Here is a 22,074-nt window from a genome sequence, read left to right on the forward strand (position 1 = left end):
CTGATCCTTTGTGGGTATTCCTGTTTATTCTTCTCTAGAAGCTTCAAATCCTTGGCATTTAAATTTGTTTCTTATAATGTGCCTTGATATGGATCTGCCTTGAACCAGTGTGCTTGGTTCAAAAGTGTGTCCTTCCAATAATCCAGAAACTAATGTTTTCCATTTCTTGAAAAGTTTCTTGAATTATTTTTTTGATAATTTTAGCTCATTAATTTTTCTATCTTTCGTTCTTTTTTTTTTTTCCCCTGGAACTCTCATTTGGATTGGTACCTCTCTAGTTTTCTTTGTGCTTTGAGGTTTTTTGGGTTTTTTGGTTTGTTTTTTTTTATGTCTTTCTGGGAAAATTTCTTCAACTTTATCTTTGAATTCATCTTTTTTTTGTTTGTATTTTTGTTTTTTTTCTGTGTTTCAGTGATCATATTTTTAATTTCCAGGAGGTTTTTTTTTTGGGGGGGGGGGGGTTAATTTTTTTAAAAAATTGTTTATATTTTGGCCAAGCCACACAACATGTGGGATCTTAGTTCCCCGACCAGGGCTCAAACCCTCTCCCCCTGAAGTGGAAGCTCGTAGTCTTAACCATTGAACCGCCAGGGAAAGTCCCCTTGGGTTGTTCTTGATATGTTTCATTTTCATAGTTTGCTGTTATTAGGGTATTAGTAGTAGTTTTATTTTTGTGTGAAGTTTTTTTCTGCTTCCTGGGCTTTTTTCCTATGGGTTTAAAAAATTTTTTGTTGTTTGTATTTTTCAGACATCTGGTGAAATTGGGCTTTGTTCACATCCATGCGTTAAGCACTGAAACACTGATTAGAAGTGTTGTTTGAGTAGGCAGGACTTACTACAGTAGGATGACTTGACTGGGTCATTTTTCTGAGAGATTTTTGATTCTTGGTGTCTCTAAGTCTTGTCTCTTGAGATGATTTATCTTCCTAGAGAGAAATTCTGTAGTCTCCAGCCTGTAGAGTTTAAGTTTGGCTGCTTTCTAGAATTTAGCACAGGAAGATGCTAAGAGTCTCTTTATTTAGTGTGTAGGCATGCACTTAATGTCTTCTTTTTCCTCAGCTATGCCGTATGTGACTCAGTCCAGAGTACTCCTGGCTCACCTTTTCCAGAGATGAAATATCTGACCTCCAATATCTGTTATGACAAGATAGCAGTCAGTCGTATCCTTTTTTGTTCTCATGAATGTAATGTTACCTTTCTGTGGCTGCTTTCAAGATTTTTTTCCTTTTTTCAAAACCATTGTAATCTTTTATCAAGGTATTAGTGACATTTAAGATTATAATACATGTAAGATTAGATTACATGTGTACAACATAATGATTCCATATTTGTATATGTTGCAAAGTGATCACCACAGTCTGGTTAACATCATGATACATGGTTACAATTTTTTTTGCTTGTGATGAGAACTTTTAAGATTTACTCTCTCAGCAATTTTCAAATATGCAAATACAGTATTATTAACTATCATTGCCATACTCTACATTACATCCCGAAGACTAATTTATTTTATAACTAGAAGTTTGTACCTTTTGATTGCTTTTATCCATCCCCACCCCCACCCCCCACCTCCCCTGCCTGCCACTCACCTCTGGCAACCACCAGTCTCTTCTCTATATCCACGAGCTTGGGTTTTTTTCTGTTTATTTTTTAAGATTTCACAGTAAGTGAGATCAGAAGGTATTGTCATTCTTTGTCTGACTTACTTCATTTAGCATAATGTTCCCAGGGTCCATCCATGTTGTCGCAAATGGCAAGATTTCCCTTTTTTTAAATGGCTGGATAGTATTCATATATATATGTATGAATGCTATACACCACATTTTCTTTATCCATTCATCAATTGATGGACACTTATGATGCTTCCATGTCTTGGCTATTGTAAATAATGCTGCAGTGAACATTGGGGTGCAGATATCATTTTGTTACTGTTTTTGCTTGCTTCAGATAAACAACCCAGAAATGTAATTGCTGGATCATATGGTAGTTCTAATTTTAATTTTTTGAGGAAATTCCACACTGTTTTCTATAATGGCTACACCAATTTACATTCTCACCAGCAGTGTAGGAGGGTTCCCTTGTCTTACATCATCGCCAACACTTGTTATTTCTTGTCTTTTTTATAATAGCCACTCTAACAGGTATGAGGTGATACCTCATTGTGGTAAGATTTTTTTTTTCTTTATCTTTGGTTTTCAGCATTTTGACTATAATGTACCTAGGTATGATCTTCTTTGTACTTATCTTGTTTGGGGATGTCAGTGAACTACTTCATTCTGTAAATTTATGTCTTTCACCAATGTTTAGAATTTTCTGCCTATTGTTTCTTCAGGTTTTTTTGTTTGTTTTTTTGCTCCTTTTTCTGTCCTTCTATGACTCCAAATATATTTATGTTCGACTACTTAATAGTGTCCAACAGACAATTGCTTTTCAGTATTTTTCTCTCTATTTTTTAGTTGGAATAATTTTCTGATCTATCTTCAGTACTTTCTCCGTTCTGCTGTTAAGCCCATACAGTGAATTTTTTTATTTTAGAAAGTGAATTTTTCAGCTTTGACATTTCCATTTGGCTCTTTTTTATGTTTTTATTTCTCTGCTGAAATTTCCAATTTGTTCATTTATTTATAAGTTTATTTTTCCTTGGTGTCTTGAACATACTTTCAGGTAGCTGCTTTAAGATCTTTGTCTGCTAATTCTAATATCTGGGTTACCTTGTGGTTGGTCTCTGTTGATTGTTTTTTTCTCTTGAGTATGGGTCACATTTTCTTGTTTCTTCATATGCTTAGAAATTTTCTGTTATATCCTGCATACTGTGAATGATACATTATAGTGACGGTGGAGTTTAGTGCATTTTTCTAGAGAGTGTTAATATTTTGGTTATTATTTGTGTTAGCAAGCAGGTTAATATTTTGGTTATTATTTGTGTTAGCAAGCAGTTAACTTGGTTGAACTGATTGATATCTAAACTGTGTCTCCCCACAGAGGATGGCAGCTGATGTGTCTGTTCAGTTGTTTTCGTCTTACCTGGACTGCTTAGAGTCCGATCCACTCTTGCATAGATCAGTGACCAGCCAGAGACATGGGTAGAGTTCTTTGTGGTTCTCTCTCTCTTTTTGGTTCTTTATTTTCCAGTATGTGCCTTCTCACTTTTCAGCTACTGTGGTAGCTCCAGACTCCGCCTTTCAAGCCAGTAAGACTGCATCTTTTTTTTGTTTTTTTTAATTTTCATTTTTTTTTTAATTTTTAAGTTTATTTATTTATTTATTTCTTGGCTGTGTTGGGTCTTCATTGCTGCACACGGGCTTTCTCTAGTTGTGGCAAGCGGAGGCTACTCTTCATTGCAGTGCGTGGGCTTCAGTAGTTGTGGTGCATGGGCTCAATAGTTGTGGCTCGTGGGCTCTAGAGCACAGGCTTAGTAGTCGTGGCACATGGGCTTGGTTGCTCCGTGGCATGCGGGATCTTCCCGGACCAGGGATTGAACCCATGTCCCCTGCTTTGACAAGGCAGATTCTTAACCACTGTGCCACCAGGGAAGTCCCAAGACTGCATCTTTTGATTCACATTTCAGCTGCTCTGTGCAGTTCAATCTAGGGGCCTTCCCTCAGTCAAAAGCTATAGAAACAGGAAACTCATCCAGTTCAATTTCCTCCTTCCAGATATTGTCTCCTAACCAGGTTCTGCCTATTTCTGGTTGCTCAAGTGCCTTCAGGTACTTGTTTTTTATATTGTTTCCAGTATTTATTATTATCTGTGGGAATGTTGGTCTGATAAGAGGTATTCTGTTATTACTCATGGCAGGATCTGTTTTTAGTTTAGTTTTGTTTTTTTTAGTTTGTTTTGAAAGCTAAAAATATCATGTATTTATATTAATATTTCCAGTTCAAATCAGAACTATGGGTTTTTATTTACATCTGTATCTTCTTTCTTCTATACTAAGAATAGTGGTTCTGAAGGACATAAAGCAGATGATAGAATTAGAATATCACTTAATTGTTTATTTACTCCTTTCTAATATTTCACACACACAGCAGTCTCAACAATGTGTGTACTATCACAGTGACCAAAGAGATTATTGAAAATAAACATTTTTTTGCTTGTGTTTTCCATGAGTTTCCATACCACAGTTTTTAAAAATATTAACAACTCTGCATGCACTTAGCCGTTAAATTTTGTACTCTCTTCCTTGTACTTCTCATTTAATCTTTATCAAAAAGTAAATAATAATATTGCCTGCCATCAGTTCTTAGGTTGAAACTATTCATTTTGGTTATCTAAAGCCTTTTCTCTAGATTCTTTGGAAGAGCTCATGGAAGCCGTGTTTCCCAGTTTTTGGCATTTCGATAAGTTTATCTTTGTCTTCCATGTGATAAAAATCAATTTTACCAAATATAAGACACTTTATTCCTATTTTCTTTTCTTGAAAATCTGAAATATGTTATTCTGTTTTCTTCTGGCATAAATAAAGAGTTGCCTTTGAAAAATTACATGTTGGCCTTCTGGGCTGAATTCTTAAGTGTACATGGTGCTCCTTCAGGCAGTAGTTTCAGGTTTTGTTTTTTCAAGAAAGTTTGCTTGGATTATAGTCTTTACTCTTTATTTTCTTATGGTAGTGCTCTTTAAAGACTTCTGTTACCTGAATGTTGAATCCTTGTTAACTTCCTTAAGTTGTTGCTTTCTCTCATCCTTTTAATCTCTTCATTTCTTTTGATTTCAAAACTGTTTCTCCTTTTTACCTTTTTGTTCTCTTAAAGCATTAACTGTTGTATGTATTTTCTCTTGGTTTCATTCAGGCTTAATTGTCATTAAAAAAATTTTGTTTTTTCGATTTCTGATGCTTTCCTGAGTTCTGTTATCCTATTTCTGAGTTTTCTGAAATCTGATTTATGTTGTTCTTTCCTGTCTTGAGTCATTTTTGTAGTGACTTTTAGCTCATTTTGAAGTAGTTGGTTTAATTTTCACCTATTTTGTGGGCATGTATTCCTGGTATGCTTTTATTATTAGGATGTAATTCTGTATCTTTTTTTTTTCCCTCTAATTTCATAGGATTGACCTACATTATTTTCTGTTACTTACTTTTTTTGTGGTTTAGGATGGCATTTCTTACAGAGCTCCCTCTGCTGTTGTTTTTGGGAACTCTTCAAAAGTGTGGCATTTGCTTTCTCCTATCTCTAAGGCTTTGTGCCCTCCCTCCACCTTTCTCATTCCTTTGTCTTCATTGTACCTAATATGCTCAATTTTGACTCCATGCTCAGTAGTTTATCCTCATTGTGACATTATTAGTGAAGGATCAGTTTTAAGAGTTCATAGAGGCTAACTGCCCCAACTTTAGACTTCAGGAAAATACAGAAACCCAGTTATAGCTGTCTTGGGAGTCTCTGTCCTCAGATGTGTCAGGCACTGTTTCCTTCTGCTGCTTCTCATACCATGCAGGTTGGGTGGTTGTTGGTGATTTGCTCCCACTTGCCATTTTAGGGAGATTTGTGGAGATTCCTTGTCCCCCAATTTTGTTGTAAATGGTGTATGTGGGTTTGGGGATTTAGAGATGCTCAGAAACGTTGCCACTGTCTCCATTGTCCCTGAATCTTTCCAATTTATCACTTCTTAATTGCTTCTTATGGTGTTCTCTGTTTCAAATTTGATAATCTTGCCCTAATTAGATGATAATTCCTCTAAATAGTGCTTGAATCTTAGTTCAAGTGCTATTTTGTGTTGAAAATAGCCTTTACAGTGTCCAGCATAGCACTGGACACATATATGCGATATATCATATCAGTCATCAGTGTGGAAATTAGTCTAAGGGTAATTATAGGCTAAATTGCAACCTTGTAATGATAGGACTAGCAGCTACTCTTACAAATTGGAGGGAAACAGGGATATCAGCTGACGTTGCCTGTGCATGAAGTTCATTCACATGTCATCTTTGGCATATATGCTATAGTCTGTCTAGTCTGAACATTCCTGAAAGACATTGGTCTAATGTACTGATGGTCCGAAAAAGTCCATAAAATAATAAGCATCATAGAAACATATTGGAAACATAGAAAATGTCATCCGGCAGTGATAGCTCATTACTGTCACAGTTCAGAAATACTGTAAAGGAAATTTAGAAACTCTTTTGAGTGACACGGTTAAAATGGTCAGGTTAGTAAAAGACTTTTTTAGAAGGCTAAACCCAAACAAACAGAAACCAAAGATTGACCTGTTTATTAATATGAAGAGGCAAAGAGGTGTGGGTGAGATATGATGGAATTTAATACGATTGTGATGAGAATTAAGGAACACAAATAATACTTTCGGTTAAAGGAAGCATTAGTTTTTATACGTTGGGTGGTAATTTTAGGGATCTTTTTATCCTAACAACATGTCACTTCCTTTGCTTCAGTCAGTTCCTGAAACACAGCAGAACTTTATTGATTTGATAAAACTTTCCATGGTATAGTGTTAAGAAGTTGGTGTTTCTTATTTTTACTTTATTTTTCTTCCTTATTTAAAGGAATCATATTTTATTTTTGATTGTAAAGATAAATTATTTACTTCGTAACATGTTCCATCTAAACTTACTCATAATTTTTACCTTTTTAAACATCTTTAACAGGCCTCAACAAATAATGAAAGCTCTAATCACAGTTTTGGAAGCTTGGGATCTTTGAGTGACAAAGAATCAGAGGTAAGTAACTTCATCTTAAATATGGCGTTATTAAAATAAAAGCTGGAATCACCGTTTTGTTTTTGTTTTTAATTAAATAATATTTTTCCTTCTTTAATACTTGTGCTAAAGGCTAATCCTTGTTAAGTTTTTTTGTAGGAGCATTTTATTCTCTTATGAAGCACAGCATTCAGACTGAAGACTGTATTTGACATTAGAAAGAAAATATAGTTTCTTTGGTTATGTAGGTCAACTTGTACATTAATGGTATAGATAGATGTTCTTAAGTTACTAGCCATTCATAATTCTAAGAGATGAACGTGGTTTTTGCAATACATTGTATTTCGCAGTTTTCTACTATTTCTTGTTATACTTCCCTCTTAGTTTGGTCCTGAGTAAAGATTTGGTTACTTTTGAGATACGGATATGCTTTTTTTTCTCTTTTTGAAAGTCTTGTGGGATTTTATGCTGTTGGTTTTCACTTTACATATTTAAAACTATCTGAAAAATCTCCTCTCCTACCCATTTACTCTCTGAACTAAGCAAATACATAGAATTTTATAAGTAGGTATTTGGATCCATGGTATAGTTCACATTGAGCATGATATTCTTGATGGCATTTTAAAAAATGTTTAGACAGGAGGCTCTTTGTGTGTTAACATTCATTTGTTGATGCCGCACCTTCACTTTTTGCAGATACAGTCTGTAATATTTCGTCTTCTCAGATTATAGAGTTCTGTCACTTACTTTTCAACATTTGTGTGTGTGTATGTGTGTGTGTATTTTCCCTGTCAGTGTTAACTTACTTCTACTTGATCCATTTTAGTCTTTTTTTCTGCTTGGGTTAGTGTAGATATATCACCTTGATAATAATACCAGTAGGTTATTAGCACCCAGTAACTCTTAGGCATTTGGTTTCGGTGTTCAGTGGAAGGGGAATATCAAAGGTGGCATCTTTTTAAGCCCTGTGTTATTGAAAACATCTAGGAATCTCTAGGTAGACAGTTTTGTGGAGTTCTGTGCAGGCACCCTGACACTCCAAAGGAGTGTGGCATAGGGCTCTCACTCATCAGGCTTTCCCTTCCACAGAGACAACTGGCAGGCAGCTGAAAGGACTGTGCAAGTGACGGGACTTTATCTGCAGTAGGTTCCCTTGAGGTAAGCGTTAGTAGCCCCTGTAGCACCAGATTATTACAGTTTAGTTTTTTTTTTCTTCAAATTAACACACACTGAGTCCTTAAATATTGTAGGTTTAGATCTTGTCAAAGTACATTTTTTCAAAAACCGTATCAAGAATGTTTTCACTTTGTATTTCCTGGATTTTGGAACATTTCTTGATAATTTCTTGATATTTCCACAGATTTGGGTCTATATAGTAATTTCACATGCCTCCTCTTTCATAGGCTTTTATGTTATGAAGGGCAATAAAATAATTTTAGATATTTCTCTTTTCTGTTCACCAAATCTGGTGTTTTCGATAGATTTTTTTTTTTTAATAGAGAAACAGTAAAAGTTAGATCACATGTAATGGTTGTATATTTCTATGTTCTTTATAGGTATCCATATTCCCAGTGAGTTGTAGATGCAATATTTGAATTTTTCCAAAAGAATCAGTTTGTAAGAAAATACTGCTTCCCTTAAAAGAATTCTAAGGCTCATTTTTGGCTCTATTTTTAGGTTAAAAAAAAACTTTTTTTAAAGACCGTAATGGTATTTGCACTGAGATACAATTTGGTTAACCATTGAATGTACTTTAGCTTTATTTGTGTAGAAATTTTGAGATTTCGGGCCACGGTAGAAAAATCTTAAAATCTTTGGCTTTTGCTGTTTTGTATTCTATATCTGGAATTTTTGCAAAATAATGGTTAAGTCATGTGGCATAATAGTTTGGAAATGACTACAGATTATATGTTTTCCTTAAAATTTGAAGAAGGAAGTTTGGGGTGGGGGGGTCCTATTTTTCCATTTAAGAAGTGATTTGTCTGGAAAATGATTCCCAGATTTTATTTCTGTACTAGATGCCTTAATTAATGAATTCCCATGGGGTGGAATTTCATATACATTACAATGCAGATATTCACCTAGGTCATGAAGTACAGTTGTTGGGAGTAAACAGCTGCAGGATAGGACTTCTTTTTTCCCCCCAGTATACCTAATAGTAAAGTTTGTGTAGTATTCCATTGTTTGCTGATGTCATTTTATTCTTTTGGTAATCCATCCCCTGAACCATTACATTTTTCAAAATAACAGTTTTTGTTTTTATGGACAAATAGTACTAAAAGGTTTATGTTTTTTTTTTTTTTTTTAGTAGCAGTTCCCTACCACCCATCCTTGCTCTCCATTCTCTTAGCTTTTCTTTCTGGTATTTATTTCCACATTTTAATATAAATAATATGCGTGTCTTTTTTGGTTCATCAATTGGACATTATCTGTGACTTCCTCTTAATATTTATGAAGATTTCAGCCTACTAATATCCCCCTGCTTTCTATCCTCTTCCCAGTACTGTTTTCAGACACTCAGAACCCTCTTATTTTCATCTGTTCTTTTACTGTTAAAAGTGAAAAGCATCTGATCTTCACTGTTGGTTTAATTGTCTACTTCAGCTGAAAATTTCATTGCAGTTTATATATGAATTATTTCATCTGTGAACTTGCCTTCTATTTCTAAATGTAAAATTGTAAAACAAAAAGGTTTTTCTTTTGATAATGAAATCATCTAGTAGATAGGAGGTGTTGGTCTTGTTTTGCTTTATTTTACATCACCCTAGGTCTATTCAACAGGCTCCAAAAATTCACTGTTATTTCCAGTAAGCATTTATTATGTATTTATTATCTTCTAGCCTCTGTGCCTAAGCACGGAGAATATAAAGATGAATAGGATACACTTCCTGCTTTCACATGAGGTCAGTGTCTAGTAGGACAGACAAACTGCTTAGTAAACAGTGTGGGCATGCTATAATAGATGTAAGCACAAGGTACTAGGGGAGCAAAGAGCAAGAAACCTCTAATTCCACCTGCCTGCAGGGGAGAGGTAGGGAAGGAAGAGAAAGAGAGGTCTTCCCTCAAAGGGCAGATGATAGTTGAGTTGTTAAGAGAGCCTGTGGATGCATTCCAGAAGACAAGGGCAACGTATGAGATGAACGCAGGCAGAGGGACTAGGATATGCTTTTGCTTTTGCTTTTGCATGAAAGCATGCACGTAGTTTTGTTCAAGATGTAGGGCAGTGATTCTTAATCCAGACTGCCCTTTAGCTCGCCTGAGGAGCTTAAAAAAAAAAACAAACCTAGCTGCCTGGGTGATTCACCTGGTTTGTAAACTTCTGGTATAGAGAAGATAAGCAAGAATGGTGAAAGATAGGCAGGGGTCAGGGTTTGAATGCACTTGTATTTCATAGTGAGGAATTTGGACTTCTTTCTGGGAGATGAAAGGAGAGGAAATAAAACAAGTAGAGATGAAGAAGGTTCCCTCAAGGAGCAATGTATAGGATAGGATGGGAGGGAGGTGAAACCTACATTGGGAAGATCATTTAATTAAGGAATGCTGCTGCGTTTATAAAACTCCAAGGTTGAACGGGAAGGGAAACTTCAGGTGAGGGTTCTAATTACAGTGTCCTCAAGTGTGCCTTCTGGGCTCTGCCTTCTTCGGATTCTGTAACTATTGATGCTGTCACCACCCAGATCCATGTTTCTCAAACTTTAATGTGCAAGTGAATTACCAAGGGTTCTTACAGGTCTGGGGTAGGTTTTTGCATTTCTAACAAGCTCTCAGATTCCACTAGATTTTAAAAGTAGAACCAGTAGGGTTTGATGACTGAATGAGGGTAAAGAAGGAAAGGGAGGAGCCCAGGATTATTTAAAGGTAGCTAGCTTTAGATGAATGATAGTGTTTTTGAGTGAGATAGACAACACAGAAGGAAGATGAATAGGTTAGCGTAGAAGGTAATGAATTAAATTCTGGACAGCACTGAGTTTGAATACCTGTGAAATGACCAAGGCAGAGGAGCTATCTGGAGCTCAGGAAGGAGGTAAGGCTAAAGATGAAGACTTAGTGGTGTTTGTCATACAAACAGTGCTACGACATTATTTGCCTTTTTTACAGTAATGCTGAGACATATTTGGCTTTTTAACTTTCATTTCACCATGAGTTTACAGTGGAAATTTCCAAAGGCTCTAAGACATGTGATGACATCGTTACTCTGATGATTTATGGATTGTGTACTTGTATATTCTGGTGTTTTTAAACTTTAGTTTTAAATCCTAAAATCGTAAGTAACAATAGTTACATCCCACATAAGCAAAGGCTCTTTGGGGTCCTCAACAGTTTTTAAGAGTTTGTAGATGGGTTTTCAGACTCAGAAATTTAAAAACTGCTTTTGCAGATGAGCTCATCCTGATAGTGTATGTAATGCTAGGAAATGTGAGCAGGCGAGATGGGTGTGCTAGAGCAAGAGTAGTAGGAGGTGAGGTGGAAAGAAGAGGAGGAGGAGGAAGAGCACGATGAGTAGATTAAAATGTTACGGAAGTCAGCTAAGACAGCGACTAAACAGTGATTAAGAATTTGTCACTTGGGCTTAGTTTTAGTAGACTAATGGGAGCAAGATGCCAGATATTAGTTAAGTCCCTAGTTGATTAAGTGAGCAAATATTGACTACTCGTGGAAGAATCTTGACTGTGAAGAAAAGGAGGCAGTATCCAGAGTCGACTTTACCTATTACGTGCTAGGGAAGGGGTCATAGCAGACTTGTGATGGGACAAGGACAAACAAAGTGCTGGAGAGAGAGGAGAAACTAAACTAAACCAAACTTTTCCTGGAGGTGGTGTGAATGGTGAGTTCCAGAGTCTGGGTGGACAGGGTTAGTTGTGGACAGGACTGACTAGGAACATCCTTTCCTCTGATAGATAAACTTTCATACGTAATAACCTTTCTCTTTCGTAACAGTGAAAATAGAGGTTATCAGCCGAAGGTAAGAATTATGAGTGGGTTGTAGGTGTGAGGAGAATGATAAAAAATTTATGGGAGAGACAGGGAAGGAGTTTACAGGGGAGAGGGGTCACTCATCTTATTTAAATGTTTTAGAATGCCTGAAGGAGTTAGAGACATGGTCTGTGTGCCTTAGGCTGAAGGTTCAGACTATTTTATGAGGATGAGAGAACGAGCCCATGTTTCCTTTTATCAATGTCTTACAAGTTTTAGAACCTGCCTGGATCCACCCATTTGCCATTCTCCTTGCAGGACCCTTCCCTCTAAACACAAAGACCATCTTCACTTTCTCTAAATTCTATACAGTTGCTGTCCCCACCCTGCCTTACCCCAAGATGCTGAGATAAATGATGTATCTTGTAGTTCATTTGAAATTTATGATTTGTGATATTAATACCATAACCATGCCTCCTCCCTACATTTCCTTTTGGATGTCCTAGGATATATTTTTCTGTTTCATTTTATTTCTTACCGTGGTTGGAATATTTGTGAACGAATATAAGACTGAATATAAATCTCATTGAAGTATATTTAAGCTTATTGTTACATGTACATACAATATACTACATAAAAATGTTTGTAAAGCAGACACATGTCAGATTATTCTATTTTTGTCTCAATTTAATATTGAGATTGAATATTTATCTTTTATACTACTTCTATATAACCTGAATCAGAGTTGAACAATTTAAAATACATACTATCTTTTTCTAGAACTAAAGTTTTTTTTTTTTCCTCCTTTCTTCTGGGTAATTATTAATTCTTTAATCCCCTATCCACTGGCATTGAATTACTGTTTATTTTTGATCCAAGTTCATTTGGGGATTTTTGAGTTATTTAGAATTAAGGACTTTAAGTTATAGATATACAGAAGCTGGGACAGTTGTTGCATCTAGACATTGAAACTTCGATGCGCTTTCAGTATTGTAGTGATTGTAATGAAAGAGGAATATAATATAGATACAGTGCTTTGATTGTCTTAATTTACCTCTAACGTTGATTAATGAAGGCCATTTTATGAAAGAAGATTAACTTTCTCATTTGAATTTAGTTTCTAGAGGTAGTCTTGGTATTTAAATCAGATTTTTTCTCTCCTTATTTGAAGTTATGGTGTTGAAGACACTTTGAAGCATTAGTGAGTTTTCTTTTTAAAAATAATTTTTACAGGGCCACATTGTGTGTGACTTATTTTCATATTTTGGAGGAAGTAGAAATTAAGAACACTAAGGAATTAGAACTAAAACTACCTTAGACCTGGCTTTAGGGGGGCCATTATTTTCATTTTTAGAACAAGTCATATTATTTATATAGTTCTTTAATAGTTTTTTAATTTAAAAAATCTCCTTTTTTGATATTTAAAATTATAGACATATATAAATTGATTAAATGGGATCTCTCTGACATTAGTGAATTGGCTGGGTTAAGAAATGAGCATTTCTTGTTTTCACTTTGTTTTTATATATATCCCCATCTCTACTTTTTTATATTTCCTTTTTGCCCTCTAAATAGTTTTTAGCTGAAATGTTTCCTCAATGAACACTTAGTTACCTTAAATTGATTGGAAGTTAGATTTTAGTTGAAAATAGAGATGATACCGGCCTTAAATTTCAGATGTATATATATATCTATATATGTATATATCTATAAAATATGTTACAACCTGGACAGATCTTTTCTTTAATGTCTTAGTCTGAGCACCCAGTAAGAAGGATAAGTTGAAAAGTGAATTCAGTGGTGTATGGTTTAGTGTCACTTAAAGTTAACATTTTTATGCCTATTTCCCCTTAAATGAATTACCTTGTTTTTGACTTTATTCTGTTCAAATCTGTTCAGCTTCTAAAGATTGTTAGATACCTACTTTACTGCCTTCATCACTTTTAAGAAATATTCTTTGTGTCCTGTAACCTACATTATATTCTGAAATGTTTTAGCCTGATAAATGACCTTTGTGGTGTTCTGATTGGTTCCTCTGTCTTCTCCTTTACTTATCTTCCTTTTGGCAGTATTTTCTCATTGACTTCTTCTTACTATATTATTAGGTGAGATTGGTAAGATTTTGTAACACCAATAAAGACATTTTCTCAGTAGGGAAATAAATTTGTTTTTTTTTCTCTCTCAAGACTAATAATCAAACTTATAAATTATAGTTCCTGTGAAATACCTGGAATTATTCTGTAAGTGTTCCTTTTATTTAAAAAGAGAAAACTGTATTTAATTCTACCACTAAACATTGAAGGACACGCTCTTTTTTTTTTCTTCTGGCCTCGTCCCGCAGCATGTGGGATCTTAGTCCTCCAACCAGGGGTTGAACCCGCGCCCCCTGCAGTGAAGCTTGGAGGAAGTCCCTAAAAGACATGCTCTTATAGGAAGTATATTCAGCTAGAGTTATGGCGTGTCTAACCCTAAAATATGTTATATGACAGAGTTCACAGCAGGGGAAGTGGGTCTATCCTGGTTGAATATATATGTCCTTAGTTTCCTGGAAGGAAAAATACTGGAAATCAAATGGCCTGATGCTAGCTGGCCCTGTGCTGTTTCCATAAAGGTGAAGTACTGTGTGTGTCAGAATCACATTTTCAAAATAAAAGCACTTAGGCTCCCTTCTTAGAAACTCTGATATACTCTAGATAATTTTTGATTTCTTATAAATCAGTAAATCTTGAAATATTGATTCTGTAGGCCATTTATTTAGAAAGCAAACAAACAGGTGTTAAATGTTTCCCTCTTTAAAAGTACATTTAGTGTGGATGTGTGGTTTTTAGAACAAGAAAGTTCCAAGCTGACTGATGAAAAACAAGATTGAAAGAGGAAAATACCAGGTCATTTTAAGAATGAAGACATACTTTAAAGTGGACCCAGGTATAGCACTTAACCATAGTAGATGCTCAGTAAATATTTGTTGAATAAATAAATTTAATAATGTACTTTAGTTGTAGCATAATATACAGGCAGTTTTTGTGTCAACTACATATGATTCTTATGTATTCATCAAAGCAAGGTTTCTCAACCTGAATCTGACATTTGGGGCCACATAATTCTTGGGGTGGGGAGGGAGTTGTCATGTGTAATGTTGGATGCTTAGCAGCATCTCTACATGATATATTAGATATCTGTAGCCCATCCCTTCACCCCCACCCCTAAGTTGTGGCAACCAAAAATGTCTCCATGTATTGCCATATATCCTCTAGGGGTAGAGGTAAATCTCCTCTGGTTGAGAACCACCCCATTAATGAAGGGGGGAAAATAAAGTTTTAGCATGTTACCTGTGGAGCTAGATTACAGCTCTATAGGTTTCACATCTCTAGGTATGAAAACAGAAGCCTAGAGAGGTTAAATAGTTAACAGTCAAAATTCTAATTTTAGAGTGTCTGTCTTATTTCAAAGTGATGTTCTCAGCTATTGTTCTGTGCTCTTTCTGTATAACTAATGTAGTGTATAACTTACTAGTTAGATAAATGACCCTAGTTAGTCTTTTGAAAAAAGTGGTATTCTATTTTGGAAATATTTAGATTTAAGATAATTTATAATAATCATCAAATTTGCCAGTCCAAGATATGCCTGGACTGATGGCACTTCACAGATGTTTTTTTTTTTTTTTCTGATAAATAGATGCTTTTCGACTTAAGTGCATTCAGCACAAGTTGACATTACTGAGAAATTTGGTTTCAGTATCTTTTACAGGCATACCTCAGAGATATTGCAGGTTTAGTTCCATACCAGCACAATAAAGCGAATATCGAAATAAAGCGAGTCACATGGATTTTTTGGTTTCACAGTGCATATAAAAGTTATATTTACATTATAGCATAGTCTGTTAAGTATGCAGTAGCATTATGTCTGAAAAAACAATGTACATGCTTTAATTTTAAAATATATTGCTAAAAAAACGGTAACCATCTTCTGAGCCTTCCGCAAGTTGTAATCTTTTTGCTGGTGGAGTGTCTTGCTTCGATGTTGATAATTGCTGACTGCTCAGGGCGGTGGTTGCTGAAGGTTCGGGAGGCTGTGGCAATTTCTTAAAATAAAACAGTGAAGTTTGCACATTAATTGATTCTTCCTTCCACTGACGATTTTTCTGTAGCAGCAATCCTGTTTGGTAGCATTTCCCCATGGTAGAACTTCTTTCAAAAGTGGAGTCAGTCCTCTGAATCCCTGCTGCTGTTTTATAAAACTAAGTTTATAATATTTTAATATTTTAAATCCTTTGTTGTCATTTCAACAGTCTTCACAGCATCTTCACCAGGAGTAGATTCCATCTCAAGAAGCCACTTTCTTTGCTTATCCATAAGAAGCAACTACTCATCCATTGAAGTTTTATCATGAGACTGCAGCAATGTAGTCACATCTTTAGGCTCCACTTCTGATTTTAGTTCTCTTGCTACTTCCAGCACACCTGCAGTTACTTCCTCCACTAAAGTCTTAAACCCCTCAAATTCATCCATGAGGGCTGGAATTTACTTCTTCCACATTCCTGTTAATATTGATATTTTGACCTCTTCCCATGAATCACAAATGTTTTTGTGTTTTTTCAAATAAATTTATTTATTTTATTTATTTATTTTAGTGGCTGCGTTGGGTCTTCATTGCTGTGCACAGGCTTTCTCTATTTGCGGCGAGTGGGGGCTGCTCTTCAAAGCGGTGCACGGTCTTCTCATGGTGGCTTCTCTTGTTGTGAAGCACAGTCTCTAGGCTCGTGGGCTTCAGTAGTTGCAGCACACGGGCTCAATAGTTGTGGCTCGCAGATTCTAGAGCGCAGGCTCAGTAGTTGTGGCACATGAGCTTGGTTGCTCCGTGGCACATCGGATCTTCCTGGACTGGGGCTCGAGCCTGTGTCCCTTGCATTGGCAGGTGGATTGTTAACCACTGTGCCACTAGGGAAGCCCCCCAAATGTGCTTAATGGCATCTAGAATGGTGAATCCTTTCCAGATTTTCAGTTTACTTTGCCTGATCTATCAAGAATTATATCAAAGGAATTACTATGGGAGCTATAGCCTTATGAAATGTATTTCTTAAATAATAAAACATGTAAGTCGAAATTACTCCTTGACCTGTGGGCTGTAGAATGGATGTTGTATTAGCAGGCATGAAAACAACATTAATCTTGTACATCTCCATCATAGCTCTTAGGTGACCAGGTGCTTTGTCAATGAGCAGTAATATTTGAAAGGAGTCTCTTTGTTTTCTGAGCAGTGTACTCAACAGTAGCCTTAAAATATTCAGTAAACCATGTTGTAAACTGATGTGCTGTCATCCAGGTCTTGTTGTCCACTTACAGAGCACAGGCTGAGTAAATTTAACATAATTCTTAAGGGCCCTAGGATATTCAGAATGGTAAATGAGCATTGGCTTCAACTTCAAGTCACCAGCTGTACCAACCAAGCCCCTAACAAGTGAGTCAGCCTGTCCTTTGAAGCTTTAAAGCCAGGCATTGACTTCTTCCCTCTAGCTGTGAAAGTCCTAGGTGTACCATCTTCTTCCAATAGAAGGTTGTTTTGTCTACATTGAAAATCTGTTGTTTAGTAGAGCCACCTTCAATAATTATCTGTTAGATCTCCTAGGTAACTCTTTGCAGCTTCTACATCAGCACTTGCTGCTTCACCCTGTGCTTTCATGCAAAGGAGATGGCTTCTTTCCTTAAACCTCATGAACCAACCTCTGCCTCTCCACACTTTTCTTCTACACTTCTTCACCTCTCTCAGCCTTCATAGAATTGCTCTGGATTGGCCTTTGGCTTAAGGGGATGTTGCGGCTGGTTTTATCTTCTATCCAGACCACTCAAACTTTCTCCATATCCCCAATAAGTGTATTTCGCTTCCTTATAATTTGTGTGTTCACTGTAAGTAGTACTTTTAATTTCCTTCAAGAACTTTTCCTTTGCTTTCACAACCTGGCTAACTGTTTGGCCCAAGAGGCTTAGCTTTTGGCCTATCTCAGCTTTCAACATGCCTTGCTCACTAGGTTTAATCATTTCTAGCTTTTGATTGAAAGTGAGAGATGTGCAACTTTTCCTTTCACTTGAAAACTTAGAGGCCATTGTAGGGTTTTAGCTGGCCTGATTTCAGTATTGTGGTGTCTCAGGGAATAGGGAGGCCCGAGGAGAGGGAGAGAATGGCTGGTCAGTGGAGCAGTCAGAACACACACAGCATTTATAGATTAAGATCACTGTCATATGGTCACAGTTTGTGGCGCCCCAACACAATTACCATAGTAACGTCAGAGGTCATGGATCACAGGTTACCATAACAAATATAAAGAATGAAGTATTGCAAGAATTACTAAAATGTGATACAGAGAGAGAGGAAGTAAGCAAATGCTGTTGGAAAAATGGTGCCGAAAGACGTAATAGATTAGGGTTGCCGCAACCATCAGTTTGTAAAAAATGCAGTATCTGCCAAGTGCAATAAAGCAAAACTCAATAAAATGAGGTATGCTTGTACTGTAGTAGAGTTTTTAAAACATTAGGTGTATTTTTATGTCAGCAGAGTATAGTGATTATTTTACTAATTTTCTTTAGGATTAATTCTCATTTTTTAAAATAACTGAGTAGCTGTGACAACCCGTTGGACTCCTCATATCCTAATGAATTTTCTGCTATATGCCACAATTTTGGTCTGCAATTCTTAATGGAAGGTTATATGAAGAATAACTTACTAATTTTAGGGATTCTCTAAAGTGGAATGTGCAAGAAATACATGCTATATTATCATATATTAGATTGACTGACTCTTGCTAATCCTGATAATATATCAGCATCACTTTTGGAGCTTTTAAAAAACATGGATTCCTTTGGTCTCCCTCCAGAGATGTTTAAGTCTGGAATGGGGATTCCAGTATGAGCTTTAAAGAAGAGCTTTGTGATTATGAAGTATAGTCAACATTGAGAATCATTGCTAATAGATAAATGATAGAACAATTTCTTTTAAAAGATAAAACAAACCCCTTTTTTTTCTGGTTATAATGCATTATTGCTATAGAGAAAAGAGTAACAGTGAAATACCACTTTAAAAAAAAAACCACATCAGGTAGACATTTTAAGGGGTTGGTGGGTGTTCTCATACAGTTTTAGAGTGAGTAAAGATTAATATCACCTTTGATAGTACAGTTTGACAGTATCTTTAAATTTTTAAGTGTGTGTATTCTGTGGTACAGTGTTTAAAGTATCTATTCTGAGGACATAATTGTGTAAGGATCTAGGGATTCATGTTCAACCAGTGTCTACAGGGATGTTGTACAGGAGTATGTTACTTCATCATGAGTGTCACACTGGGAGAAAAGTTGTGAAATCACTTTCTAAATTTTGCTATTATAGGTTCTCTCCAAACGCCAACATTTCCAGACTGTTATCTTGAAAATTTGTTTTTTTCCCCCAAAAGCATTACTCTCAATGGCTGTTTTATTCTGATTGTATGATTTGAAAACTGCTTGTCAGATCATATGAACAGAGGAGAAAGTCCAACTTTATTCTAATTTTATGGTTTATGCTATTTAACAAATAAAGCCTTAAGTCAAAGGGAAAGCCAGAGAAGGGAAAATGCCAAGAAATAGTTATGCTATGTAAATAAGAAAATGGCAAACAAAACTGCACTTTACCAATATCAAAGATTTAGTATGCTTCTTAAGCATATGTGAATGTAAATTAAAACGGGTCCAGGTGATGTAATAGAAGCCTAAGAAGTACAACTGTGAGGATGGCAAGTAAGGTAGTTTTTAAAAATTGAAAATAAGGCTAAGTATATTTCTTTCAGGTACCGATGTGGTTATGGATGCTATATGTTTGTGGAGGGAGTAAAAATCCTCGGGCGTTTAAAAATGTTGTGAGCTGACACACTTTTAGTGACCTGTAAGGCAGCATACATTTTAGTTGAGGGTTACCTAATTTCATCTTTTTGGCACTCTACCATCTTTGATATTTCGTATTATTAAATGATAAAAGCAGTAGAGCAGAAAATGGGCTATCCTCAAAATTGCTGACATGTTGATTGGATTTACTTTGAATAGCAAGGAAATGCTTTTATTTGGTGTTAGGGTCCCGAAATGTTGCATACGTAAACTTTTTATACTTTTTATATTGAAATCAGTAATAAAACATCTTTTAGGTGTCAAAGATTCAAGCAAACATTTACAGATAATTGTTGGTATTAAAGTTTGACTCTTGGGCAGAGGAAGACTGAATTTCAGGTCATGCCAGCTCAGAATCATCCTGGAATTAGGATATACATATTTTATGGTAGGTTTTAATCTAAATGTAAATTGTATACAAAGCTGCAAGGAAGTTTTCACTACAGGATTTCAGTTTTCTTATAGTGCATTACTCTAACCTAATTTTTATAGAAAAAGGTTGGAAGAAATAGTATCTTGTACATTTGATATTCTTGACTAGAACATCTATTTTACAGTGATTATTTTTATAAGAATCCAGATTTCCCTTTTTAGTTCAGTGCTGTTTTGTTACGTGCCATTAAAACAACAAAGATTTCTCCCACATTTTAAGTTTTGCCTAGAAATGTGAGTAAAAATTATTACCAGCTGCGGGCAAAAAGGTTTATGTGCCATTTGTTCCAAGTATAGTGGCCTTGAATTTGATACCTGAGTAACTATATGAATTATTGAAATAGCCAATGAGTTGTATTTTTCAAACCAGTCTTTAGCTAAATGAATCGATCAGAAGAAAATTCATTCTGACAAGTTTGAGGATCGAATATTTTGTTACAGATATTATTTAATATTAGAGTAACTTTTCTTTCTACTTGAAAATATTTTCTCACTTAACAGAAAGAAATTTTAAATATATCTGTCTGTTAACTGTAGTAATTTTATTACACATGATGCTATCTCACTTTTCATTTTGTTCTGTTCAATAGAGGCTGATGGACTCTACCTAAGGTAGAGGTGAAGAATAAATTTTAATATCTGCTCCTCTTTTGTTGGTGTTATAATATCTTTTCATATACTATAAAAATTTTCTATAATGCATTTATGCCAGTAATTTAAAATCTCTCTCTAGTTGGAGGCTTATAGAGGTGGTTATCTGTTTTCATGGAACAATCCATATTGCTTTCTCTCCCTCATTCTGTGACAGCATTAAGGTTCTTATTTTCTTTTATTTGGTCTTATTTGCATTTATGAAAGGCAGATTTTTTATTTTTTATTTTTATTTTTTATTCCTAGGTATTTTATTCTTTTTATTGCAGTGGTGAATGGGAATGTTCCCTTAATTTCTCTTTCTGATCTTTCATTGTTAGTGTATAGAAATGCAAGAGACTTCTGTGTGTTAATTTTGTATCCTGCAACTTTACCAAATTCATTGATTAGCTCAAGTAGTTTTCTGGTGGCATCTGTAGGATTTTCTAGATATAGTATCATGTCATCTGCGAACAGTGACAGTTTTACTACTTCTTTCCAACTTGGATTCCTTATATTTCTTTCTCTTCTCTGATTGCTCTAGCAAGGACTTCCAAAACTAGGTTGAATAGTAGTGGAGGGAGTGGCTGTCCTTGTCTTGTTCCAGATCTTAGAGGGAATGCTTTCAGTTTTTCGCCGTTGAGAATGATGTTTGCTGTGGGTTTGTCATATGTGGCCTTTGTTATGTTGAGGTAGGTTCCCTCTGTGCCCACCTTCTGGAGAGTTTTTATCATAAATGGGTGTTGGATTTTGTCAAACGCTTTTCCTGCATCTATTGCGATGATCATGTGGTTTTATCCTTCAGTTTGTTACTATGGTGTATCACATTGATTGAGTTGCATATGTTGGAGAATCCTTGCATTCCAGGGATAACCCCCACTTGGTCATGGTGTGTGATCCTTTTAATGTGTTGTTGAATTCTGTTTGCAGTATTTTGTTGAGGATTTTTGCATCCAAATTCATCAGTGATATTGGTCTGTAATTTTCTTTTTTTGTAGTATCTTTGTCTGGTTTTGGTATCAGGGTGATGGTGGCCTCATAGAATGAGTTTGGGAGTGTTCCTTCCTCTGCAGTTTTTGGAAGAGTTTGAGAAGGATGGGTTAGCTCTTCTCTAAATGTTTGGTGGAATTCACCTGTGAAGCCATCTGGTCCTGGACTTTTGTTTGCTGGAAGATTTTTAATCACAGTTTCAATGTCATTACTTGTGATTGGTCCTATTTTCTACTTCTTCCTGATTCAGTCTTGGAAGGCTATACCTTTCCAAGAATCTGTCCATTTCACCCAGGTTGTCCACTTTTTTGGCATATAGTTGCTTGTAGTAGTCTCTTGTGGTACTTTTTATTTCTGCGGTGTCCGATGTAACTTCTCCTGTTTCATTTCTAATTGCATTGCTTTGAGTCCTCTCCCTCTTTTTCTTGATGAGTCTTGCTAGAGGTTTACCAGTTTTCTTTATCTTCTCAAAGAACCAGCTTTTAGTAGTATTGATTTTTGCTATTGTTTCCTTTGTTTCTATTTCATTTATTTCTGCTCTGCTCTTTATGATTTT

General features: G+C 35.7%; 1 protein-coding gene across 2 annotated transcripts in view; it reads left to right on the forward strand.

Annotated features, from left to right (window-relative positions):
- The window catches only part of TLK1 (tousled like kinase 1), a 147,847-nt gene that overhangs the window by 54,091 nt on the left and 71,682 nt on the right, over nt 1-22,074 (forward strand). For both annotated transcript variants that reach the window (XM_057747123.1, XM_057747124.1), the window contains one exon: nt 6,596-6,667. In XM_057747123.1, the coding sequence (XP_057603106.1) occupies nt 6,596-6,667 (72 nt within the window). The remainder of the gene's footprint in view (nt 1-6,595; nt 6,668-22,074) is intronic.

This window comes from Hippopotamus amphibius, chromosome 8, assembly GCF_030028045.1.
Source record: "Hippopotamus amphibius kiboko isolate mHipAmp2 chromosome 8, mHipAmp2.hap2, whole genome shotgun sequence".
Taxonomy (NCBI): domain Eukaryota; kingdom Metazoa; phylum Chordata; class Mammalia; order Artiodactyla; family Hippopotamidae; genus Hippopotamus; species Hippopotamus amphibius.